Source organism: Archocentrus centrarchus, chromosome 13 (genome assembly GCF_007364275.1).
Source record: "Archocentrus centrarchus isolate MPI-CPG fArcCen1 chromosome 13, fArcCen1, whole genome shotgun sequence".
NCBI lineage: Eukaryota > Metazoa > Chordata > Actinopteri > Cichliformes > Cichlidae > Archocentrus > Archocentrus centrarchus.
Genome location: NC_044358.1, coordinates 40,064,440 through 40,091,013, shown reverse-complemented (window position 1 = coordinate 40,091,013; position 26,574 = coordinate 40,064,440). Strand labels below are relative to the sequence as shown.

Below are 26,574 nucleotides of genomic sequence, written 5' to 3'. Positions count from 1 at the left end.
AAGGGTTTTGAAGTATACTGTAGGTTGGTGGGGAGTGGGGACAGAAGCAGTTTTGATGTACAGACACAGTACTGTATTGTGAGTTAGAAACAGAGTTTTTAATCAGGATTAATAAGTGCAACAGGTTACTCTCTCATATTAAATATTCATAAATAGCCAGCAATTAAGTTAAAGATAAAAGGTTAATGTTAGAAAGGGAAAACAAGCTCTATTAATTTGCTTATCAGGACTGTGCTGGTGCACTTTGATCAGATTTGTGTGGCAGCAGCCTGGCAATATAAGCAAACAATCCTTCAACTTTTGTCAGATTTTGCTTCAGTATGTGACATCAACCTTTTATAGCTGAGTCTCTCCTTGTGCCCAGAGCAGAGAAAAAAAATGAAAATGCAAGAGTGGTAAAATCTCATGTTGAATAATCACAAGTGTTCATAGCTGGCCAAAAAGTGTGCATTCATAAGGTCCACCATAGTTTCGAGTGAATAGACCTGCATGAAGCTCTTATATAAGCAGGTCCTTTTTGTGTTTAGCAGACACAAATCAACACTGGCACTTATCTGGAGAAAGACTATTATGCGAACTCTTAGATTTTCTTTCTTTCTTTATTTTTTTTGCCGTCTAGCAAATAACTTCAGTTAGCAAGTAACTCACTGTCTATTTGTTTGTGCTGGGCAGGTAGCAGCCTATACAGTGGCTTTATCTGAGCTTTTTTGCTTTATCTGCTGCTGAGGAAAATAAAACCATTGGGGGAGAACACTGTGCCCCAAAACCTTACAGTTACAGGCTCTAAAACAAATCAATACAATGAGCTGAAAGTTGCTAAAGGGATCAGAAGTTTGGCAAACTGCCAAGTCTGGTGTTTTACTCTCTGCAGGTCATCATTTCGAGTATTTTCTTTTTTTTTCTTTTTTTTTATGAAAGGTGATGAAGGCTTTAATATTTTGGTGCATTATTTTAGTCAAATATTTTGAAAAAACAAAAACTGAGTGACATGTAAGTCAAAGGGGAAAACTGCATTAAAATACCAGAGAAGAACTCCTGGAAAACTCCTTGTTTTTTTTTTTCTTTGCATCTATGACTGACATTATGGACATTGCACTTTCTATTCTGGTTAGAGCCAGTTTGTGTTGTTCTGTAAATGAGATCATAGCTACACAACACTGTATGATATAGTTAATGTCATGGAAATTTTCCACATGGAACAGCATTCAATTTGTAGAATGGGAATATTGAGTTTCAGAAGAATTTTTGGGCCATTTTGAGATTATAATGCAACCCACAGAGACTGATCAAACACTCAACCTGATATATGCCTCTTTCAATCAAGCTGTAAAAACAAAATTATAAACATTTTTTTCTAATAATCAAGCAGAACTTTCATATGATAAACCTGGAGGTAACATAACATGCCACTATAGTAGTTTATTGCTGCTTATTGCTGCTGTAAAGCAACAATAAAAAAAAGATAAAATAAACATACATATACACATTACATACACATTCATACACATTCCAGTTTTCACAAATGCGGGTGCTGGATCAAAAATATAGCAGGTTAAAGAGGGGAAAAAACACACCAAACAGCTCTCATGTAAAGACGGACAAAGTGTCTTGTATCAGCTTCCCATGCCTACGCAGTTATTCCATTAAAAATGATGCACGATTTATGATTCCATTAATCACTAATTGTCAATTACAATCAATTTGATCAATTTGATGTATTAATAATTAAAAACAAATGTCTTTTTCTTTAGCAAACAAGTGACACCAAACCTTTGAGCTGTATTGTTCCTGGTGGACGCTGGATAGACCAGTGGTTTTCAAACACTTTGTGCCCAAAGGTGAAAAAGGGTGAGCCAAACTTTACTCACCTGTACTCATATCTGCACAAAAGCCTGTATGTCATCTGAAATATTATCAGTTCTTCCTTTAGTTATATATTATCAGATGACAGGATAGCACATTTGCGGCATCTGAATTGTACAAATACCTATAATTTAGATGGTTGAAGTTTAAGTTTTGTTATCAATCAGACCACTGAAGTGTACTTATATAGTAAATTTAACTCACGTTCATTTATTTTTACACTTGCATTTTATGGTTGACACAAAATCCCAAAGCACACCTGGACTTGCCTCAGGGATAGTTGCTACCATATGATGGCACAACCTCGTGGCTAAAGGCTGCATTGTTGCAGTGACTAAGGGAGAAGCATCCCAGGGAGCATACAATCACTAAACCTCTGGACACCCAGTGACTTCCAGGAAAGACTGGATGACAATCAAGTTTTGGTGACACTGGCAAGAGAGATGACCTCCAGGAAAGACTGGCATGGGTGGATGGGGTAGCATTTACAAGAGGGCACCAAGCATGCTATGGATGTAGCCAATGAATAATAGCCCCAGAGTCTCCTGAGCGAGAGAGGGAGGAAAAGAGGCTTGATGGGATGGACACAATGGTTTTGGCCAGGCAGGAACAAGGGCACAGAGAAGGCTCACCCAAATCACCTTAAATGGGAAGTGCTCCTGTGGCAAGATCTGCAGCAATTCAAAGGGGCCTCAGAATACTTCAGGATGTGGGTCCAGATGTGGGAAGTGGAAGGCACAGGTGCAGCTCTGATGAAGACTTGGATAGAGTTCTCAAAGTTACATTAGCAGGAAAAGCTGAGCGGAAAGTGATAATAGTGTTTGTGCTGCCAGGCGCTCATGGAGTGCAGTCAGCTTCTTTAGACGGTCGGTGTGTATCATGTTGGAGCCCGGTGCTGTCCAACTCTTCGTATTTGAAGAGTTCATATACTCTTTCTTGGATATCTGTCACTGTGATGGTTACTGGAGCCTGTTCACAGCGGTTGCTCTGGTCTGCTTTTAGATCCACTTGCCACTAAGCATTGTGGTTATGTTCTCCCATATGCTTTTCCAGTATTGCTCCATCTCCATTCCTTGGTAGGGGGACTGTTGTCATATTTTTCCCCTGCCACTGAGATTACACCTGGTTTATTCTCCTGGTTTATTCTCCTGGTTTATTCTCTGGTTTATTCTCCTGGTTTATTCTCTGGTTTATTCTCCTGGCTTCTATGTCTCTGGTAAACCTCCTTAAGTGGTTTGCCAAGGTTATGAGTCTCTGCTTGGCAGTTTCTAAAGCCTCAGGTATGCACAGCTTGTACTTCTTAGGCACTCCTCTCTTCATCACACCCTTCTGCAACTGTGATACACTGCCTGGCCAAAAAAAAAAAAAATTCGCCACCTGGATTTAATTAAGCAAATACTGTAGGTACGAGCCTCCTATTGGATAATTACTGCAACAAGTTATTTAACCCCAACTGGTGCAATGAGTTGCTTCTCATTTCTTAAACAATCATGTCAAAAGACACATCAAGTGGTCGTGGAAAAGATGTCAGTCTGTTTGAGAAGGGTCAAAGCATTGGCATGCATCAAGCAGAGAAAACATCTAAGGAGATTGCAGAAACTACTAAAATTGGTTAAGAACTGTCCAACGCATTATTAAAAACTGGAAGGATAGTGGGGACCCATCGTCTTCGAGGAAGAAATGTGGCCGGAAAAAAATCCTGAATGATCGTGATCGGCAATCACTTAAACATTTGGTGAAATAAAATCACAGAAAAACCACAGTAACACTCAGGGCTATGTTTATTAGTGAAAGTAAGAGCATGTGTATCATATGTATCATGTCAAGGTCATACATAGGTTAAGGAAAAAACTAAAGAAACAGATTACAGGCAGTATCTGTTAATGCAGTAAGATGAGGCAAAAGAGTTCAGTTGCACACTGCAATCTGAACATTGTCTGTGGGTCCAAGGATTTTATCAGCTCTGATAAACTATGAGGTTTATCAGAGTTTCTCCTCCTACATCACCTTTGACCCTCCACATACAACATCGCCACAGGATGAATTGAATGTCACTGTCAGAGCACTGCGCTGCTGCTGCTGCTGCTGTTGTGAAACCATATCACAAAAGCAGAATACTTTATGAAAATCACTTAAGCTTCTGAAAGCAATCCAGAGAGTGAACCATATTGATTATGCCTCAGACAGCATCTCTTCTGGGGTATCTGAGTCAATGAACAGATATTGAAGACGGATCAGATTCCACTTCAAGATCACTTTCAGAATTATTAAACACAAAGAAGGATGTGTGATCTGAGGGTAATGCTGTAACACCCATAAAAACCATCCACAGCATGTTTCATTAAGCAGCGCAGACATTAAAACAGCAAAACTCTGTTATAAAAATGTGAACACACATGTACACTCACACTCTGTTGCTGATAAAGTAACTCCAGATGATTGAGGCCTAAGTGTCTTATCTTATCAAGAAGCAGTTGATTAATAAAGAAAAAAAAAGCTGCATTTGACTCAACAGAAATTCTCCCCTTGAAGTTAAAAACAAAAACAAAAAACTTGTTCTCTGACATAAAGGCAGAGAAGACTCTCCACAGCAAGACTCCCAAACTTATCACTACAGTAACCAGCATGCTCCTCTACATCTTCTCTCCTTTCCAGCACATTAGAATGAGTACAGTAACTGCAGAAGCCGGAAATGGAGACTGGAAAAAGTGGAGGAGACTCTTAAAGTGCATCAGCACGATGCTCAGAAGCCCACACAAAGCTGTGGGTAATATGAGATTTTTATCATAACATAACACACAAACCCACATGAGTGTGTTTACAATGCAAAAAAGGTAAACCTGAACTTGTATCACATACACACACACACACACACACACACACACACACACACACACTCATTGGCTAACACACACTAACCTTGTCCTTTGGTCTACGCACACGCACACACACACACACACACACACACAGGAAGAATCACAGTGTATATAAAGGGTTGGGCTCTGCACTGGGTCTCTCTTTGCTTGACAAACAAACGTTAAGGCAAAATCCTGCTTCTAAGCACACACCAGTCAAAAATGCCTGCAGATTACAATGGACGCTGGGAAATGGTGAAAAATGAGAACTTCGAGGATGTCATGAAGGCTCTCGGTAAGTTGCACTCATGCAATATCTGCAACATATCATGCAACAGAAGGAGAGAATTTGGTTTGGAGCTCTCTTAAAAACAGAAGTTGAATTAGAGTGTGATATTTAAAGACTGCCAGGCAGCAAGGTTTGAGCAGGAAATCCAGCGTGTGCGTGACAGAAGATGAAAGAGCAGAAGCGTGCAAGACAGGTAAAGAAAGAGAAAAGATGAAAAAAAAGAAAAGTGCTGTGGCACTGTTTCATTTCCTCAATGAGCTGCTGTCAGACCGAGTTAACCTCCACTCTATGAGCAGTTGCCGTCTGTTACCACGCCAAATAAATATTGATTCACTCCTTTCTGCATTTTCATCCTGTACGATCCGCAGAAATGGAAGACAGATTCCGACCCTGGATCAGGCAGCAGGCCTGCTCGTCATTTTGCAGGGAAAGAAAAAGGGGGGGGGGGGGGGCTCTCCTCCTTTTTGGCGTGTCATTGATCAGGCCCAGAAACACTTTCATTATTCACGACTCTATCTGCAATTCATAAAACAACCCTTGGTACACTCGACTCACAAAATCCAGGAAATCCTCTATGCCTCCACCTCATTTCCATCCAGCAGATGGGAAAATGACATCCTTATGGAAATGGGTCAAAAATATCATTTAGATGGGTAAATATAGGGGTCTCATCTGTAAGAGTGATGGGAAGAAATTGAATTTTCACTTTAGGGCAAATGGGATATGAATATCTAAATGGTCAGGATGGGTGGTTCTCTTTGGAGGAGCCCAAACTGAGCAGGATGGAGAAACTCATTTAAGCCTCTTCTGACTGGGAGCAAGGTCATTTTTAAAGGGTAAACTAGACTGTCAAAAGGGCCAGTAGGAGAGGAATCATAATAAGTGGCCTGTGGTGCTGTGTGCATTTCTGCGCACACGTAAAACCAGGACAGAATATTCATCACAGTTCCACAAAAAAACTGGTGCTACATCTGACACTGCAATCATTTTGCATCCTTGCAGACATCGACTTTGCCACCAGAAAGATAGCAGCCCACCTTCATCAGACGAAAGTGATAGTCCAGAACGGGGACAAGTTTGAAACTAAGACCCTCAGCACCTTCAGAAACTACGAGGTCAACTACACCGTGGGTGAGGAGTTTGAGGAGTACACAAAGGGCCTGGACAATCGAACGGTCAAGGTAGGACTGAAAGGTTGTTTACTGTCTGAATGACATCACTTGGAATAGCTGTGAGGAACCAGTGACACATGAACCCCTGTCTCTATGTCTTTGTGGTGATGTAACAGACACTGGTTACCTGGGATGGGGATAAGCTGGTCTGTGTTCAGAAGGGGGAGAAAGAAAATCGTGGCTGGAAACATTGGATCGAGGGAGACATGCTACACCTGGTAAGAAATAGAGTTGCACACTGGGAAACTTGTTTACAAGAGAATAAGGTGTTCTTGTGTGTTTTTAACCTCTTAAGCCCACCACATTATACAAAATCAACACCAAAAAGCAGCTTAACTTGTTTAATCTTTGGGCAATAACAATAAAAAGATAATGAAACACTATCTAAAAACAAATGCAGGCTCAGCCTGATTGTGTAACCTAGACACACATTTGTTGCATCACGTTGGACTTTAAGTCTGAAGGTCTGTACCTTCTCTTCTAGGAAATCCACGTTCTCGACAAAGTCTGCCACCAAGTATTTAAGAAGGCGCAATAACACTTGAATGAACTTCATCTGCACAAAACCGTCTGCCTTGTGTTTTTTTAATGTAATTATGGAGAGCTGCAATAAACTGGCATTATACACCTGTTCTCGTTTGCTGTCTTTTTGATATATTTATATATGTGTATCTTTAATAACATATACAGAAAGTAAGGTCCAGTAACATCCCAGTAAATATCCATTCCCTTTCCACTTTTGTGCTTTAAACACACACAAGCTTTTGAACACATTAAGTGTTGAAGGTACGGTATATATTGTATATATTCATGTAACTTTTGACATTCAGGTTTATACTGAAAGGCTTCTCTAATATGTAAATACCTGATGTCTAAAATTATCTAAATAAAAAAAAGACTGATGATACACACTAAATAAATAAAGGAATCTGGTTGTAAATAAGATTCAAATCAAATCATTTGCTCTGGAAAATGATTGAGTCCCATATGTTGAAGGTTGTTTTTTTTAAGGTTTGTTAAACTAGCAGCGTAGCAAAGACTGTATGAGCTCACAGGTACATCGTGTTCTGCTGGATCTCAAGAAGCGCTGAAGGATCCACGTCGCCGGAAAAAACAGCGGCCGATAGATACAAGCCGGAAGAGAGCGGCTTTGTCTTCACAATAAAAGCGTATGATGAGTATGATGAAATAACAATAAAACCATAAAGAACGTGTTTTAAATGGTGCTCACCCCCAAACAACTGCAATTAATATTTTGAGATATCAGTGTAATAAAACCTGCATACTGTAAAATAAGATGCAATATAAATATATTATATGCCCCACTGTAACTTGTTGAAATTGAGTTAAAAACTCAACTCTGCTCTATGATGGTGAAAACTGCAAGGTGGACTTTTACATTCAAGCTTTTTATTCTATATTTGGTTTCACACCTTTGCTGAGTTCTAACAGTTTCTCGGATTATTTTGGAAAATCTCTACCGGAGGTAGTTTTTGCAGCTCCTCGAACTTGATTAGAAAAACTTTCTACGCTGAGCTCAGCGGGCAGCAGGGAGGCAGGTACTTCCAGTGGACAGCACCGCAGAGACACTCATGTGGAGACATGGTAGGTGGAACTAAAAAAACAACTATATAGATAGATAGATGGATAGATAGATATGGCACCTGTTAGTGGGTGGGATATATTAGGGCGCAAGTGAACATTTTGTCCTCAAAGTTGATGTGTTACAAGCAGGAAAAATGTTCAAGTATAAGGATTTGAGTGAACTTGACAAGGCCAGACTGTGATAGCTAGACGACTGGGTCAGAGCATCTCCAAAACTGCAGCTCTTGTGGGACGTCCCGGGTCTGCAGTGATCACTATCTATCAAAAGAGGTCTAAGGAAGGAACACTGGGGAACCAGCAATCAAACATCTGTGGGATGTGCTGGACAAACAAGAGCTGTTTTGGCAGCACATGGGTGACCAGCAGAATAATAAGCAAGTTGTCATAATGTTATGCCTGAACGGTGTATACTGGCTGTTTTTTGGTCATTTGTCAGTGACACTCTTTGAATAACTTTCATCTAAACTCTCAAAATAAGACTACAACCAACAATGAAAAGGCTGAAAAAACACATTTTGGTTATGGGATATTTTGAACATAAGTTTATAATGTTAAAGAAGCAAAGAAATGGAAAATTTTTCAGTGACATGACAAAACTTGAAAGGACTCAGTTGTTATGGAGCAGGCATGCGTATAAAATGTGGTATGGGAAGTATCAACAGAAACAGCCCCACCCTCAAGGTAGCCAAAAGCAAAACTCAAACAGCAGCTGAAAGACGCTGATTACCCACCAGACTGGATACTTAATGCTTTTTAACATCTGTTTGTGGTGTCATTATCTCTCCCTCCCATTTCACTCTTATTCCACAGCCTCTGAGACTGGACATCAAGCGGAGGCTGACAGCTCGGTCAGACCGGGTGAAGAGTGCGGACCTGCATCCCACTGAGCCGTGGATGGTGCTCAGCCTCTACAGCGGCACTGTGGTGGTCTGGAACCATGAAACACAGGTCGCTATCCATCTCTGCATTAAGTTGTTTGATCTCCCGTTGAGTCATTACACGAAATAAGTCTTTTCACCTTTCTTCATGCATGCTTTTTGATGCTTTAATGGTAATGCAGTCTGACAGCAATTTTTATTTATTTTTTTGGTTTGAATTCTGTGTGTAGACGATGGTGAAAACATTTGAGCTGTGTGATCTGCCTGTAAGAGTGGCCAAGTTCGTAGCCAGGAAACACTGGGTCATTGCTGGAGCTGTGAGTATTTCATGTGCTCTTTCATATTAATGCTATTTACTAGTTTTTGTGCCCTTCACAGTTGCACATTGTTTTGTGCGTTAACAATAAAAATGTGACAGTTTTAAGGTTAAAAATGAGTTTGTTGTGTCTGACGTTGGATTTGATAGATGACCCAGAGGTAACCCACTGTGTTTTTTACTACACTGTGAGAAGTCTCTCTTCAGCTGCGGCGATCCTTGCTATTGTGTGTTCGTGTTCATTCAAATCTCTCTGACTGTGTGCAGGACGACATGCAGGTCCGGGTGTTTAACTACAACACTCTGGAGAGAGTTTACATGTTCGAGGCTCACTCTGACTACATCCGCTGCATCGCTGTCCACCCCACGCAGTCCTACATCCTCACCAGCAGTGGTAGGAAACTACACACATAGGAAACAACCACATATATTCACACAAACACAAATGTTCTCAGATAAAATGCTGCCGCATGCATGCAGCCTTTTAAACTGTGCGAGCTGTACGCTCTTCTCTTCCCTCCAACCTGTCACAGCAGTTGGATGCCCTTCCTGAGTCTGGTTGTGTTTTTTTGTTGTGATGTGGCGCTACTGAGTGTAAATCAAACTGAAGGGAAATTACGCTTCTTGTGTTCTGTGTTTTCAGATGACATGTTGATCAAGCTGTGGGACTGGGACAGAAAGTGGTTGTGCAGTCAGGTGTTTGAGGGACACACTCACTATGTCATGCAGATTGTCATCAACCCCAGAGACAACAACCAGTTTGCCAGTGCCTCTCTGGACAGAACTATTAAGGTATACACATGTACACAAACACATCTAGAAAACACAGAAAAGTAATTGCAGGCAGGCAAGGAAGAGTGCTTTAGGGCACGAAGAGATGAAAGTGTTTTTCAGTTTAAATTAAGTTAAAAGAGACAAAAAGGAGGAACAAACAGGTATATTTTCTCTGCAGCAGGAAGAAACAGGGATTGGTGGTCTTAATTTTGAGAAACACCACAGCTAACAACACAATTTAAGTGAGACAGGGTCTCTAATTTGCTCACATTATTCAGTTGCTCAGTGATTTAACAACTCACCGTAGGTGTGGCAGCTGGGTTCCAAGGCTCCCAACTTTACTCTGGAGGGCCATGAGAAGGGAGTGAATTGCATTGATTACTACAGTGGAGGAGACAAGCCCTACCTCATATCAGGGGCCGATGATCGCCTTGTGAAGATCTGGGATTATCAGGTTATTGCAAACACACTCGACTATTTTCTCCTCTGCATCCTAGCATCAAAACAGTTTACTGTCATAATTGTATGACATGTCAGACATGACTATGATACAAAACGTGCAAAAACGTCCACAAGAAACAACATTCCTGGTTCTTATTTAGCCATTCGCTTTTGAATTGATATGGTGAATAAAATCACTGAGGCTCATATGCACCCCATTAAGATCTGAGACCTGTAATTGTGTGTTTGAGAACTTGTACTTTCAGGGGATTTGTGCCACCCAAAGATTCTGCTGGCGGGAGGCAGAGGGGGAGCACTGGCAGCCGAAAGTATTTTTATTTCTGCTGTTTCTATTTAAGTTGGCAACAATAAGAGATGCATCTGTAGTAGAAGCAAAAATAGAAACACATTTCTATAATTCAACCTGCAGTATATTTAAAAAAAAAAATAGTTTGTATTACATCATTTAGTCACTATGTGGACAGTCACTGTGCTTAAGGAGACATTCGGTGGGTTTTTTTGGGCCACAGCGGCTTTTTTGTCGAAAGTAGAGAGAGACAGGAAATGGGGGGGAAGACACGCGAGCAAGCTGGCAACGGGCCGGGACTCGAGCCTGTGCCGCCCACACGTAACGCGGCGTGTGTATGTGGTCGCCTGCTCAACCACTGAGCCACCCGGGCGCCCACGAGCAAACATTCAGTGTTGGCAGAGATAATTCACACAAGTGTGTATGCTTTGATATAAAAGTCCACCGACTACATGTGAGTAGAATACTGAACCTGCTGTGTTTTTTTCTCTCTAGAACAAAACTTGTGTTCAGACTCTGGAGGGTCACGCTCAGAATGTGACCTGTGTTAGCTTCCATCCTGAGCTGCCAGTCATTCTCACAGGCGGTGAAGATGGTGGGTAAAACATTTGCGCATTTTTTTGTAGTCCCAAATCGGGACAGTTTGACCTCTTTGTCCTTTCCTTAGGCACTGTTCGTGTGTGGCACTCCAACACCTACCGGCTAGAAAACACACTCAATTATGGCATGGAGCGGGTGTGGTGTATATGTGGCCAGCCTGGCTCCAACAGTGTGGCTATAGGCTACGATGAAGGCAGCATCATCATCAAGGTAGTTATGCTTGCGATTTTCTCCCAATTCTTAATGAATTTGCTCTTTGGGGGCTGGTTAAAAGAGCCCTACCAGCACGAGGATAAATTTTCATTTTTTCACAGAACTGAAAATTTCCTTTTTTCTACTTAAAATTTTCTGATGCCCAAGCTGCTGGAATATTTTTGTGATTTGATGAGATTTTTTGCCCATCTCTGCATTTCTTTATACAACTTTCTGTTTTTTTTTCCCATGTCTTGGCCCTAATTCTTCTGCATCCTCTCCCTCTCTCTGTTTCAGCTGGGTCGGGTGGAGCCCGTCATGTCCATGGACTCCAGTGGGAAGGTCATATGGGCTCGTCATTCCGAAATGCAGCAGGCCAACCTAAAGGCAGTCTTAGAAACTGAGATAAAGGATGGAGAGAGGCTCCTTCTGAGTGTTAAAGACATGGGCAGCTGTGAGATTTACCCCCAGACAATCCAACACAGCCCCAATGGGAGGTAAAGCACTAGACTTTGGGTGGAAGCAACATGAAGTCTTGACTAATCTATTTTTCCTCTACCCAAAATGTGATCATTACTAAAGTGTGAAAGGTAAAATAGTGGCCACCTGAATGGTTACTAGATCTTTGCAGTAAGAATTTTAAAATATTATATTTAAGTATGTAATCTGTATCTTTGCACACTGGCAGATTTGTAGTGGTGTGTGGAGATGGGGAATATATCATCTATACTGCCATGGCTTTGAGGAACAAGAGCTTCGGCTCTGCTCAGGAGTTTATCTGGGCACACGACTCTTCACAGTAAGTCTTTACCTTTACATTAAAGAGATGGCTCAGCATTCTGGGAAATATATTTCTTGCTGAATTAGATGAGAAGAACAGCACAAACTACAGCAATTGTTCTCGTCAGTTTCCACAAATCCACAGAACACTGGTTATGTAATGCAGCCCAGGGATAACAGTAACATGAAATTCAAATGAGTTTAGCTTTAAAACAAAATCAGACTTTGCAAATGTAACCTTTCATGTGTTGTCTTTGTACTATTTGCAAATAAATAAATAACACATTCGTATGAACTGCAAATTACTGCATTCTCATTTTATTTACATTTTACACATCGTCCAAATTTTTCTGGAAACTGGATTTTAACTTGCTCATCTAACTGTCAACATAAACCCAATATGCATACTCCTGAAAATATCAATATGAGTGATTAACTTTAACTCCACTGTGGTCTGATACATTAAGTGGTACATTATTTTTGTAGGTATGCAATCAGAGAAGGCAACAGTGTGGTCAAAATATTTAAGAACTTTAAAGAGAAGAAGGCTTTTAAACCTGACTTTGGAGCTGAAGGTGAGTTTCATTCGTCACTTATTTAGTCATGTCATGTTTTTGTGTGTATTTGTTTAATGGATATGTGCGAGCATGTTTGTGAAGATCCTTGCGTACCCGTTACTATCCTGCTTCCCTACAGGCATCTTTGGTGGCCTCCTGCTGGGAGTGAGGTCAAACAGCGGCCTGTCCTTCTACGACTGGGACAACTCTGAACTGATCCGGCGTATTGAGATCCAGCCTAAACATGTCAGCTATAATCTAATGAGCACTGGATCCACTTAAGTCAATACACAGTTTATTACTGTGGCCTTCTAAATAGGTGTTTTTTGTATTTGCGTCTTTAGGTCTTCTGGTCTGACTCTGGGGAGCTCGTCTGTATTGCTACAGATGAGTCTTTCTTCGTGCTGCGCTACCTACCAGAGCGAGTCTCAGCAGCCCAGGAGTCTAAGGAAGAGATAACAGAAGATGGGATAGAGGCAGCCTTTGAGGTCAGAGCATTTTTTTGTATAAATATGCATTAACTGAATTGTGGTCTGGGGCATTTAAGTTAAAATTTGACTTTCTGGTAGACTCTCGAGAAGAATTGTGTTGGCTTTTCAGATCATTTATCCATTGCTTTTCTGTCTGTTGTGTTATTTCCTGCTGGTCAGGTACTGGGGGAGGTCCAGGAGGTGGTAAAGACAGGGCTTTGGGTGGGAGACTGCTTCATCTACACCAACTCTGTTAACAGACTCAACTATTATGTAGGAGGAGAGATAATCACTATAGCTCACATGGACAGGTAAACTCACAAATATTGTATGCATCAGCAAACCCATCTTGTTTGTTTGTTTTTTCCTTTGCTTTATTTCTAAATGTTCCTGTAATGTTGCAAAAATCGGCTGTAGAGCTGTGAATCTTTTTAGCGTCTTATTCAATATTTTTACACTTTCTATCCAGTGAATTCAAAACTAGTAAAGGTCTTTTTTTTTTTTTGGTGTAGGACGATGTATCTGCTGGGCTACATACCAAAGGATGACCGTCTCTACCTTGGAGACAAGGAGCTGAACATTATCAGCTACTCCCTGCTGCTTTCTGTGCTTGAATATCAGACAGCTGTCATGAGGAAGGACTTCAGCACAGCTGACAAGGTTCTACCAGCAATTCCCAAGGAGCAGCAGACCCGTGTAGCCCATTTCTTGGAGAAACAAGTATGTATGCATGCCAGCTTTTGCCCTTGGAAATCCATCTTTGTGCTTTAGTTACTCCTTGAGCTGACTAAAAATTCAGGACTTGGATGAATGCATAATTTACAGAACATCAGGCAGCCAGATGGAGTGATACCTCTGGGCAGAATTTTTGTGTGTTTCTTATAAAACATATTTATCATGCAAGGGCTTTTGCTTCTCACGCAGCTGCTTCTTCACATTCATATTGCTTCTTATCTCTAGCCTCTACTGCTGGCTACTGTAACAGACAAAAGAATATAGACTAATGAGACTGTTCTTTTGTGTGGCACAGGGCTTCAGACAGCAGGCATTGGCTGTGTCCACTGACCCCGAGCATAAGTTTGAACTTGCTCTGCAGCTGGGAGAGCTCAAGACAGCCTATCAGCTGGCACTGAACGCAGAGGTGAGCCCCCCTCATCACTTTCTGTAGCTACTGAATGTTAGCAACTATGTAAGGCTTTATGCACTGTGCTATCTTCAGCTTAACGGTAAAGTGAGCTAAAGCTAAAGAGTGGAATAGTTGTGTAATGCTAAAAAAAAGGACCTAGAGGATGACTTATTAGAGTAAATGGAAACAGGTAACTAACATGAGTGAGTATAAACATAAAGACTGCATGTGCAAAAAGTTCAATTTATTTAAAAAACCAGCACCGTGTCTGTATGGAGGTACATCAGTGCCCTTGACATGCTTTCAAATCTGTGAAGGTACCATTAATGCTAAAGGATAAATGCAGTTTTTGGTGCAACATGAACTATTGAGCACCTGATATCAGACATTAAGACTGGGAAAATACTTTGCTTTCAAAACTACAGCAAACTACACTCTTTGGAGGAACTTTACTGCATATTGACAGAAATAAATGAATGATTATTGATTTTTAAATCAGCAGCTTTGTAATAAGGTGCATAGTGTGTATAGAATCAGTTATTTCTCCTATACAAGCCTCACAGTGTGAGGCACAAACCTGGTGTCCTTTATTTAGTAAGTGCTTTACAGTGTTTTGTTGTTGAGGTTCATGCTTTTCGTCCTGAGATAATCCGCTCTCCTGTCTCTTTGGCACCTCCGCATGCGGGGGCCGAGTCAGTCAGAACAAAAATGGAAGCAGCTGGCAGAGCTTGCTACTACAAAGTGCCAGTTTAGCTTGGCTCAGGAGTGTCTCCACCAAGCTCAGGATTATGGGGGATTATTGCTTCTGGCCACCACCTCAGGCAACACTGACATGGTGGGCCAACTGGCTGAGGGGGCAGAGAGAGATGGGAAGACCAACGTGGCCTTTCTCACCTACTTCATGCAGGGGAGGTGAGTATCACAGGCATATGTGTCATGTGTTGAAACTTTTTGGTCACCACCATTTTTTTTTTTTTTGTGTTTGTTTGCTCAGACTGGACAAATGTCTGGACCTTCTAATCAAAACAGATCGATTACCAGAGGCTGCATTTCTGGCAAGAACATATCTGCCCAGCCATGTCTCAAGGTAACATTGCTTCTAACGAATGCAAAAGCATGGCCAAGTGTAACATTCCAGTTTACTGGCTTTGCCTGTGGGCATATATTAATCTATCTGTATGTGTCCTGAACAACCTCTGCATGTACCATTTGGTGTGTAACTGTATTAAGTACCTGTCTTCCCCCCAGATTATGAAATGATTACAAGTCTGAATCAAAGTTGGCAGAAAAATGCTGTTCCTTATTAATGGGAATTTCTTTAATATATAATGCTGGGGAGCTGCATGTGCCTCTCTTCCTCCAGGGTGGTGAAGCTGTGGAAGGAGAGTCTTTCCAAAGTCAACCAGAAGGCAGCAGATGCTCTGGCTGACCCCACCCAGTACAGCAACCTGTTCCCCAGCCTCCAGCAAGCCCTGCTGGCTGAGCAGTACCTGAAGGAGAGTCACATAAGGGTCAGACCTGCTGCAGGATACCCTCTCATTACGGTCAGTGGGAGAGTCAGACCAACTATATTTCAAAACTTAAATCAACTGTATGCATTTAGCCACAGAGCTCGTCTCGCTGATGCATAAGTTACAAAAGGTTATGTTGTTGCTCATACTTTGAACATCAGTTCCATATCTGTTAAGAGTTTGAGATCACATTTTGCACATTTCTTGATTCTTCAGCCAAATGAAGAACGTAATGTTCTGGAGGAATCTGCAGGTTTTAGACCCAAAGGAGAAATCGCTGAGCCAGAGGTGAGAACTACAGCCTGCATCTCTCCATATCCCCATTCAGACAGTGAAGTCAAACATGTTGGTCTTGTGTGTGAGTAAGTGCCTAAGCCATCCATTCATCCATCCATCCATCCATCCATTTTCTTCCTCTTATCCTTGTCAGGATCAGGGGGGGGGGGCTATCCCAGCTGTCATAGGGCGAGAGGCAGGGTACACCCTGTACTGGTTGTCAGCCTGTCGCAGGGCTAATACAGAGAGACAGACAACCATTCACACTCGCGCTCACACCTATGGGCAATTTAGAATCACCAATTAACCTAACCCCAGTAACTGCATGTCTTTGCCTAAGCCATTTTACCTAAAGGTCATAGCAGCATACCAGTCTTTATTAATTTCCTTCTATGGTATCTTGAATACAGTGTAAAATCCTAACTTTATATGTGTCTTTAGGGCAGCAATATTAGCTAATGGATGATAAAAAAAATGAAAAAATTAATAATGGTTCACTATGAGAAGCGAAATAAAAATACATTTTCAAATTTACCACTGATTGAGCTCATTTCCAGCTCACCACTGTTCTTTTATGCACCATGTGCTAGATATAGCTCTTTCTGTAAAATGCAAATATAGTATCTGAATTTAAAAAGACATAACGCCGGGGGTGTCCAATGAGCACATTATTAAAAAACTAGTAAAAATAAAAAAATGAACCTGAATCTGAGCAAATACTGCAACTAGTTTTCTGAGTTTGATCATGATTGGACTGATGATCAGCAAAGATCATTCTGTGTTTTCTTTGCAGCAAGTATTGGAGTGCATGAGTGAGCCCCCCGTTGTACCAGTAGTAACAGAAAGGCCATGTTCAGAAGTTGCAGTAGTGGAGGAGGAGGCCATTTCACGAGAAGAGCTTACTGATCCCGTTTCAACAAGTGAAGAAAAATCTGTCCTGAGAGCAGCAGACGCTTTTCCTGTCACTGCTGCAGAAGAATGTGTTGAGCCAAAGCAAGCAGTGCTGGTGTCTTGTGAGTTGGAAGCAGTGAAGGAGGGCACTAAAGCACAGACTTTAGTCCCTGCAGAGGAAATCGGGATCCCTGATGAAGAGCTTGAGATGATACAACCGAGTCCGGTGGAAGATGTCAGCTCATCTGTTAAGAATGATGTTCAGGAAGTATCTCCAGCAACTGAAGCTTCGCTTGGTGTCTGTGTTTCTGAAACAGAAACCACTGTGACAGCACAAGCAGCACCAAATGACACATTAGTAGCTGAGGATGTCTTAGTTAGCACTAGTCTGCCAGTTGATACTGAAACTACATCAGAAACTATAGCACCTGGGGTAATTGCCATTTACCAAGAACTGGAAAACGATACAATCCCATCAGAAGTTCCAACGACAACAGAAGACACTCCCGTTACTAGCAAAGCTGTTTCAGAAACAGTCCCTTCACACACAGCAGTGGAGGAGCTCATCTCTTTTGAAACCCCAGACATTCCTGAGCTGGACGCACCTCTCCAGATTTTACCAGAGTTGACCTTCGATGCACTGCTAGACTCAATTGAAGACGCAGTGCCAGTACTGAAGCCAATCCCGGCACAAGAACAAGAGAAACAAACCACAGAACTTCCAGTAAATCCTGCGGTTCTTCAAAAGTCTGGGCCAGAGGTTTTATCCCTCACTGTAACTCATGCAGAAGGGAATGTAGCAGAAGAGAGAGAGGAATGTGGCTCTGAAGAACCGGCAGAGGACTTCGAGGCAGAGATGAATGACGAGGTAAACAGAGGTTTATAGGCCTGCTGCACTAATACTGCCATAAATTTTAAATCAATAATTGTTTTTTCATGAACCTCCTGCTGTTGAATCATAATCATAAACCCACCCACAAATATTTCCCACCTGTAGGCTCTGGATGATCTGGACAACTTTGACCTGGGGGATATTGACACCACAGATGTTAACCTAGACGAGGATTTCCTGGGTGAATAGAAACTTGTCTTTTACAATCCACTTTTTCTGTTCAATAACACAGGTGGTTCATAATTCAAAACAATTGAAAAATGCAAAAAAAAAAAGAAAAAAGCCCAGATCCTGCATCCAATCGAGCACAATTAAATAAGCTCAGTCCACCTACAGACCACAAAGGATCTGCTCCCGAGGCCTGATGCCAAACACAGTGAAAACCCTGAGGAAGCGTGTCCATGCATCAGCAGGACAGCTGTTCTGTTAGTGGATTTAAAGTTTAAAGTTTACCCTACCTAAACCCATGCAGATGCAGTGGATTAAAACCATAACTGCACTAATGGACAAACAGGTGCTTCCTCAGACTGTTGTTAGTGTCCTTTTACTATTTTCTTTATTTTAAATGGGTGCTAGTTTTCAATAAATACTTAGATGTGAGAGACAGGAAAAACCCCCCTAAGTTTTTCAAGCTTTTCTTGCCGTCAGCAATGTACCCTTCATAGAAAAGTCAGTACCTCCTTCATGTCTCCTAAAGGCAGGATCAACATGTGGTTTTGTTTTCAGCTCATCTAAAACATTCTGTACTGTATGAAACTGTTGCAAGTGTTTAACATTGTGTTTTCCCCTCCTTTCTTTTAAATAAATAATGCATGCTACTGTGACTATAGACTTGAAGAGCAATTAAAGGAGCTTACACAGACTCTTCTAATATTACTCCAACAATATGACTTTCAAGTACAAAGTTTGTATTCATTTTATTTACATAAGTTGACACAAAGCTTCACTCAAAGAACTACACATGTAATTTCTCTCCATAAGAAACAAACATTTTGAATTTTAAAACATCTTACAAGCTGTTTCAATGTCAACTCATCAAATTGTTTGCTGTGATGTGAAAAGCTTTCCTTTCGCGAAGTGGATTTTACTCTTGGGCCCACACAAGGAAACAACACAAACTCGTGTTTTACATACGAGAGGCAGAATTTTCAGTCATTGTGGATACTATTTCTCATTTTGGGTGAATTTCTATATATTTCTACTGAGGTGTAGACCAATCATGAAGCAGAGCCTTCAACAGCAGTCTGTTCGTAGGCCTGCAGAGCCAGCTCGATGTAGCCTGACCTTTGGGACTCCCTCTGGGCATAGATCTGCAGAGGCAGACGTCAGCAAAATGGAAAAAGAAAAAGGATCAATTACACTAAAACACAATCAAAGTGCAATCACAGTATTAATAGCATTAGGACTGGACAAGTTATCACAGTTCAAACTGCGTTCTAAAATCAACCGTGACTAAATGAGAGGCCCTGAATGCAGAAGACACACACACATACACACACACACACACACACACCTCCTCCTGCTAACCTTTCACATTAAATGGTTGTCATTCTCAGTGTCTCTCCCCATTACTTAAAGGATGGGGGGGGGGGGGGGGGGGGCTGTGAGCACAAATGAGATCTGATGTATCCTGGACCTGTTCCCTCTGTTCCCACGTTAGAGGAAAAAAACCAAATCTCTAACCCAGGAAACCTTAGATGAAACGGCCTTGACCTGACCTCTCAAGAGCTACCCTGACTCCTGATTCACCCTGAATGTCCAGGTATACTATTTATGTTAACTGGATCAAATAGCAATATGTTAGGCTTTAAATGAACCAAAGTGTCAAACAGAGCTTCAAATCAGGTATATAATGTGTCACTGCTGAGTTACCTTAAGCAGGTCAGAGCCTGTGGCCTGTTGGCTGGCAGCTTCCTGGGCTGACTCACTATGGGGGTGGACCATGTGGAACAGAGACACAAGGCTTATAGCATCCTGGAGCCTGGAAATACCAACACACAATGGGGGCTCAGATCAGTTTTTTGCCAGCAAGTACAGTTGTTAATGTGACAATTTTAAAATGGAGCAAAAGCTTAAAAAAAAAAAACAAAGAAAAAACTCACAACTCTCTCTTTAGCATGTCCACAATGAGCCCATCCACCCTACGAGCACTGACCAAGTACCAGGCCATGCCTCCAAAGTGTCTTGTGGAGCGCAGCAGATCATATTTGCCATGCTTGTCCAAGTCCTCATATGTGGCCGTGTGTACCTAGACAAGACACCAAATGACTACAGACCTCGCTGATTTAGCTAGTTTGTAGCTAAATCAGCACACATGGCATCATGCCCTTTTTTTGGACTTCATATCAAATAACACAAAAAACATATAAGACAAAATTTCACGACTTAACAAATTCTCTGTACATTTTACAGATCTCAGTGAAGCCAATGATCAGGTGAAAATACCATGAAGCTCAATGTTATTTTACCCTGATGTATTCTGAAGAGTCTGGTTCAAACTGGATGAGGCACAAGTCCAACACATCCTCATGACGGTCCTGGGAAAACACCATCTAATAAAGAGAAAAAGGAACCAGTGGGTAAAAGTGAAACTCCATGATACTTGCTGCACACAGACAGGTGTTTTCAGTCTTTCTGCATGGCTAGACTTTTTTTTTTTTGTTAGGGCTGTGAGGATGTTAAACCTCAAGTGACATCACATCCTGGCTCCTTTTTGAGTCAAAACAGCTTCTGTCTTTATCATCAAGTTACATCACATGACTGTACATGAATTTGCTTTTGGAAATGTGGAAATTCCTGTCATTCTTCTAACACCACCACCACCAATATCACATTTACAAAATTAAATTGTCAAAATGCATCCTGGGTATTTCTAATTAACCCGGTAACATCACAGTCAGAGTGAGGCTTCGTCACTACATCCAAAGACAGATGTGAAGGAGGAAGAAGAGAAGCCACATCAGAATAAACTGAGAAGCAGACGTTTTTTCAGTTTTAAATAAACACAATGCAAATTGTGGGTACTTCTGTTCTATTACAGGTATTTAGAAGATGAGACAGCAGTTGCCGTTCCTCTGTGAGATAACAAGCAGTTACAGCCACATGAATCCACAGCCCTCATGTTAACGCAACGCTTTCTGCTGTACTCCAACTTTCCACGACACTCCTCTGCAGAGCCTGGTTACGGTGGTGTCTGTGATAACATTACAACGGTATCACGCATCTTGGTTCCAGTGTCTTCAGCATGCACCCTTATTTTCTTAGCTCATGCTGAACTGGGAGGTAGCTTTGTCATGCTAAGTGGGTTGGGTTGGTTTTTTGGCTGACCTGATTTAAGATTAACTTTGCTGTCCTCTACTTTCATACGATACCTTTAACCCATCCTTTTAAAAAAATAATTAAAATCAATCAATGTGTTTGATTTAATTGCAGATGGTGCTTTTCTGCTTTCTTTCTCTGATGCCCATTTGTTTTACCAACATTCCTCCTGATCTGACTAGAAAACTCCACAACACCCTCTGGTGGACTAAAAAAGGAACTGATTTTAATTCTAGTGCTTTAGTTCAATTTGTATTTACAATTTAGATAAACATTTGGCATCCATGTATTGATACAATATTTCTATGCAAAACATCACAATACTATGCTGTGTCAATTCGCCCACCCAATAATTTGTGCCATGAAGTCTGGAACATTAAAACCAAACAGGAGTTGGGTCTTCACAGCTCTGCTATGGGAACATTTGTTTAAACAGGTGTGTCGCCTGCTCAAAGGCTTGTCAGAAAATATATTCATGTACATTTTAGCAATTAATATTTACCAAGAGGTTTTTACAGTATATAATTGTAGGTCTATTTTATACATGAAGTTTATTTCATTCAGTATTGATAAAGATGTCGGACAGAGGAAATACAGAGATGAGACAGCTGAGAGATGAATGAAGGATGGAAAGAATGATGACTCAAACTCAAGTGACAGTGATTAAACCAGTGTAAGAGGCGGCAGGGTTATGGTTCCTGTGCAGCTGTACTCTTCAATACACATCTATCCTCCAGGTTTGTAGTCAATGTGTTGCACGGCTACTGAGATACTAAAAGTGTGACAGAAAGACAGGCGATGGAAAAGTGATCCTCAAGTGTCTCCCTGCTTCTCAGCAGGCAACAAAAAAGGAAAAATGGTGCGTCATCCAACTAAAATCCTAACAGCCGACTGCTGAGCACTGAATGATTCTCTACAGTGCCGGGCTTTGGATGCCTGGAGGCTGAGGAGTAGCACTGACAACCACCGGTATTTTTATACCAGTATAACACAAGTTGATGTAATCTACTCTCAGGCTTTGGTAACAAATATTTAATATTTGTTAAAATATTAGTGGTAATAATACTGGCAGCTGTCAGTGCTACCCCTCAGCCTCCTGACAGCGAAATTTCAAAGACTTAAATAGAAATTAAATAAACAATTTTAAAAACAGAATATTCCTTAAGCCCAATTACATTCTTACCTGCATCACCACTTTAAATGACCAAGAAGTGATTTTTCTGTTACTGTTGCTTTCATATCATGTTGCATGTAACTGACATGTTTAAAAGATGATATGACCCCCCCCGGTCATATCATCCTTTATTTTCCAAACTAAGTCACCTTCACAATCAATTAAAAACCCAGATTTTCAGTACATGATGTGTTTATTGTGACCAATGTAAAGTCAAAAGGAACACCTCGTCGACACAAATTGAAGCCTTTTTCTACAGAAGACTGGTGCTCCTCGTAAAATATATGCTCTGTAAATACGTAAATATGGTGTATGGAAGGAGATTTATGGAACAAAATATTTTTAAAAAAAAGAAGTAGGAACAAAGACAGCTGGGAGAAAGGCAGTGTCAGTGTTTTTAGGTCCTACCCCGAGGTTCTCCTCTTTGAATATCAGTGGTGCTGTGAGCTTGCGTCCCTCCTTAGGGAAGTAGACCTGAATAAGTCGGTCTCTCTCCTCCCAAGTGGCCTTCCTAAGGGTTCCATTAGGTTCCCGTACAACTATAAACCTCTCCTGTGGGAAGGAAATACAGAATATGTTTATCAAGGTAGATCTTGAAGGATAATGGAGGATGTGCCAGTGAAATTAACTTAAATTTGAGTGCTTGGGTGAGATCATCACCAAAAACAGCCAAACTGATACCACCAAAAGTGAACACACAATTTATACAGCAATAGCACAAGCAATTCCCAAATTTACATCACTTGGATTTACTCACACAAGCTCATTTTAATCAGGATCACTATAATAATAATAAAAAAAAAAAGATTTCTCTGCATCAGCAGTAATTTATATCTGGCAGCATGGCTCTGCTCTGGTACCTCTCTGAGGCAGAGAGCAGGCATCAATAATAGGTGTGATGGTGACTAAATGAGAGGCAGCCTGAAAAGATGAGCTGGGGTGCAGGTGGGTTGCAAAGCAACTTGCAAACATGGGTAGACTAGAGCAGATAAAACAGAGCCTCCTATAAGAGATCTGAAAATTAAATATGTGGAAGGGTAACAGCAGACCTGCCAGGACTGCAGCTGATCTGGACTTATCAAACCCCACTGACATGCACTTAAACAAACACACACACACACACACACACACACACACACACACACACACACACACACACAAAAAGCAAGATGTGTGTACCCTGTGTGGGATATTATAGGTGATGTCTGTGAAGGCATATTTGGCTGTGTCCATGCCATCCAGGATCTTATCCTCACACAGCACATCATTAATGGGCTTCCTCTCTGGCAGGATGGGGGGCATCTGCAGCAGCTTTTTAGCTTGCACTGTGGCAAACTCAACCGCCTGGAAACACAAAGGATTGGATGAAACAGAAGTGGCATTGACGTACGAAAGAATGAGTGCGATCAAAGGGAGCTCTGTAACATTTCAAGCACAGGGCACCTGCTCCAGTTGTTCATCTGTCATGAGTTTATATGTGGGCGGCTTGAGCTCCTGTTTAATGGGTCGGTATACTTTCTGCAGGTCCAGGCCTGTAATCCTGGTGAGGATGTCCTGCACAGCTGAATCGGTGAACTGGGGCTTTGCATGATCTGTGGGAGCTGCAGACAAAGTTATACTAGTTAATGACTTAAACAATTTACAAACTGTCTCACTGACAACTGCACTTTATTGCCAACAGTATTTGCTCATCTGCCTTCACACACATATAACCTTGAGTGACAGCCCATTTTTAATCCATAGGATTTAATATGGTGTTGGCCCACCCTTTGCAGCTATAACAGCTTCAACTCTTCTAGGAAGACTTTCCGAAAGGGTTAGGAGTGCATTTATGGGAATTTTTGACCATTCTTCCAGAAGTGCATTTGTGAGGTTGGACACTGATGTTGGCTTGGCTCTAATTCATCCCAAATTTGTTCTATCAGGTTGAGGTCAGGACTCTGCAGGTCAGTCAAGTTCTTCCACACCAAACTCACTTGTTCCTGCTTTGTGCACTGGCACGCAGTCATGTTGGAACAGTTCCCACAATGTTAGGAGCATGAAATTGTCCAAAATGTCATGGTATGCTGAACCATTACGAGTTCCTTTCACTGGAAGGAAGGGGCCAAGAACAGCTCCTGAAATACAACCCCTGGAAACCGGCAAACCCAGACTCATCCATTGGATTGCGAGATGGAGAAGTGTGATTTGTCACGCCAGAGAAAACGTCTCTACTGCTCTAGAGTCCAGTGTTGGCCTGCTTTACACCACTGCATCCAAAACTTTGTATTGCACTTGGTGATGTAAGGCTTGGATGCAGCTGCTCAGCCATGTAAACCCAGTCCATGAAGCTCTCTACACACTGTTCTCGAGCTAATCTGAAGGCCACATGAAGTTTGGAGGTCTGTAGCAACTGACTGCAGAAAGTTGGTGACCTCTGCGTGCCTCAGCATCCGCTGACCCTGCTCTGAGATGTTACGTGGCCTACCACTTCACGGCTGAGTTACTGCCCTTCCCAATATTTAGTAGCGAGGAAATTTCACGACTGGACTTGTTGCACAGGTGTCATCCTATCACGGTACCATGCTGGAATTCACTGAGCTCCTGAGAGCGACCCAGTCTTTCACAAATGTTTGTAGAAGCAGTCTGCATGCCTAGGTGCTTGGTTTTAAACGCCTATGGCCATGAAAGTGATTGGAATACCTGGATTCAATAAGTTGGATGGGTGAGTGAATACTTTGGGCAATATAGTGTATATTTACTGTAGCTACCTTACTTCTCCCTATTTCGCATAACCTTACATAAATTCATAGGGATTAGCAAGCATCGAACACACCAGCCAAAGCCTCCAATAAGTAAACGTCAGGTTTCATTTCAGTGTAATTCCCGCTCTTGTTTGTCAAAATACGTTACCTAGTAATACCTGGTACCTAAGCTATAATAGCCTGTAAAACGACTTTACACGCTGTACCCCAACTCTTGAGCCCAACAAGCTACAAGGTCAGCGTTAACACCAAGAAGATGCCCCGGCTGCAGTGATGTTACCAATAATAAGACGCACCTGTATGTTGTGTTTCACTACAAAACGTCCTCACGCCACACCTCATCAACATTTGTTTGCTCCTCTGCACATTTTTCACCCGAGAGTAGCTCCGAAACAAGCACCGTGCTGTACCGAGTGCTGCCATTTTTGGTATTACCTCATCCGCGCGACAGGACCTTTCAACCTTGCGCTTCAACCCTCAAGTGGTCATGGGATATGTAGTATCTTTCCACATGAACGAACTACAAAAAAAATTCTACATTTCATTTGTTTCTTTCTCATAGCATTTCCAGTTTTATCAAAAGGGAACTTGACTCGAAAAGAGAAAAAAAACACTGATAGAAAGATTTTAGGTTTTAAGTGCTGCCTGCATTTTTAATCTGAGGCTTCTTTTTTTTTACATTATTTTTCAATGATTATTGTTCGTGACTATATTTTCTTTTTGCAATTTGTTGATATTTACAACTTGTCTACAACAATTTTTTATAGCATGATATTAAAAATCTTATTTAAAAAAAAAAACTCAAATGAAATGTCCACCAGGTGGCACTGTGCTACCACATATACATGACAACATGCAACGTAAGACTATCACCAGTAAAGCGCTCACTCATGTCCTGAGCGTGGATAGAGAAAAATAATTAATTTTCAAGCCTATCGTATTTTTCTTGTTTGTTTGTTCCTCCTGTGTGGCTCAACTTTGTGTAGCCCACACACACATTCCTAATTTGCCCTTACAGTGTGTTCTTGAACTGTCTGATAAGGGCATAATCTGTCTGGATGATAAGTTACACACTCTTCTTCCTGAGAAAAACGTATGCTACACTTTTCTATGTAAAGATAGGTCTGTGTGAAAGTATTCTCATTTGCCTGCTGCTTCGATTTTGAACTTTGCCCTGTTTAACACCAAATCAGTGCAGTGTGGAACAAAAATAAAGTGTAGCTATAAAATATAAGACAATGATGATTGGATGGGATGGTTACATGACAGTAAGATTGTGTCCTAATGTTTTTGTTGTTCTTCTTCTTCTTTCTCCCATTTTTTTCAAAAATTTCAAGAACAATTTAATAAGAAATTCTGTCATTTCAACTGGCTACAGCCTAAAGTGAAATTGAGCAATATATTAAAAAATATGTTGATGATTTTATAGTTTCAAGAAAATGCTTTCAAATATTAAAGTAAAAAAAAAAAAAAAAAAAAGCAGGAGCAAACCAAAATTACAGTGTTACTGTTTTAACACTTTTTCTTACTTCAGGCTAACTAA

General features: G+C 41.2%; 3 protein-coding genes across 4 annotated transcripts; 2 read left to right on the top strand and 1 right to left on the bottom strand.

Moving 5' to 3' along the window:
* Positions 1-4,859: 4,859 nt before the first annotated feature.
* Positions 4,860-6,811, top strand: LOC115790813 (retinol-binding protein 2). The gene is made up of 4 exons (XM_030744774.1): positions 4,860-5,013; positions 6,010-6,188; positions 6,296-6,397; positions 6,664-6,811. Exons 1-4 carry the CDS (start codon positions 4,941-4,943, stop codon positions 6,715-6,717), a joined length of 408 nt encoding a protein of 135 aa, XP_030600634.1. The 5' UTR covers positions 4,860-4,940; the 3' UTR covers positions 6,718-6,811.
* An 878-nt stretch (positions 6,812-7,689) lies between these two features.
* LOC115791050 (COPI coat complex subunit beta 2) lies at positions 7,690-21,087 on the top strand. Of its 2 annotated transcripts, XM_030745136.1 has the most exons (24): positions 7,690-7,784; positions 8,595-8,732; positions 8,893-8,979; positions 9,246-9,372; positions 9,622-9,770; positions 10,060-10,206; positions 10,996-11,095; positions 11,168-11,310; positions 11,590-11,789; positions 11,981-12,091; positions 12,559-12,647; positions 12,769-12,875; positions 12,974-13,117; positions 13,280-13,410; positions 13,612-13,819; positions 14,130-14,240; positions 14,923-15,137; positions 15,220-15,312; positions 15,589-15,769; positions 15,953-16,024; positions 16,806-17,771; positions 17,901-17,976; positions 20,208-20,374; positions 20,836-21,087. In XM_030745136.1, exons 1-23 carry the CDS (start codon positions 7,782-7,784, stop codon positions 20,243-20,245), a joined length of 3,636 nt encoding a protein of 1,211 aa, XP_030600996.1. In that variant the 5' UTR covers positions 7,690-7,781; the 3' UTR covers positions 20,246-20,374; positions 20,836-21,087. The 2 variants fall into 2 exon arrangements, with proteins under 2 accessions (XP_030600996.1, XP_030600997.1); XM_030745137.1 differs by lacking the exons at positions 20,208-20,374; positions 20,836-21,087 and having other exon boundaries at positions 17,901-18,551.
* mrps22 (mitochondrial ribosomal protein S22) lies at positions 18,698-25,462 on the bottom strand. The gene is made up of 8 exons (XM_030745138.1): positions 25,328-25,462; positions 23,731-23,888; positions 23,467-23,631; positions 22,696-22,839; positions 20,264-20,347; positions 19,898-20,043; positions 19,668-19,776; positions 18,698-19,105 (listed from the first exon to the last, which is right to left on the bottom strand). Exons 1-8 carry the CDS (start codon positions 25,452-25,454, stop codon positions 19,013-19,015), a joined length of 1,026 nt encoding a protein of 341 aa, XP_030600998.1. The 5' UTR covers positions 25,455-25,462; the 3' UTR covers positions 18,698-19,012.
* Positions 25,463-26,574: the final 1,112 nt, after the last annotated feature.

Excerpts from the sequence above, each read along its gene's own strand:
- mrps22 (XM_030745138.1), bottom strand. The coding sequence starts at position 25,454 with ATGGCAGCACTCGGTACAGCACGGTGCTTGTTTCGGAGCTACTCTCGG. Across the intron at positions 22,840-23,466 it reads CCTATAATATCCCACACAGG|GAGAGGTTTATAGTTGTACG; the intron begins GTACACACATCT and ends TCCTTCCCACAG. Across the intron at positions 19,777-19,897 it reads GACATGCTAAAGAGAGAGTT|GCTCCAGGATGCTATAAGCC; the intron begins GTGAGTTTTTTC and ends TGGTATTTCCAG.
- LOC115790813 (XM_030744774.1), top strand. The coding sequence starts at position 4,941 with ATGCCTGCAGATTACAATGGACGCTGGGAAATGGTGAAAAATGAGAAC. Across the intron at positions 6,189-6,295 it reads TGGACAATCGAACGGTCAAG|ACACTGGTTACCTGGGATGG; the intron begins GTAGGACTGAAA and ends GTGATGTAACAG. Across the intron at positions 6,398-6,663 it reads AGGGAGACATGCTACACCTG|GAAATCCACGTTCTCGACAA; the intron begins GTAAGAAATAGA and ends CTTCTCTTCTAG.
- LOC115791050 (XM_030745136.1), top strand. Across the intron at positions 11,790-11,980 it reads CAACACAGCCCCAATGGGAG|ATTTGTAGTGGTGTGTGGAG; the intron begins GTAAAGCACTAG and ends GCACACTGGCAG. Across the intron at positions 16,025-16,805 it reads GAGAAATCGCTGAGCCAGAG|CAAGTATTGGAGTGCATGAG; the intron begins GTGAGAACTACA and ends TTTTCTTTGCAG.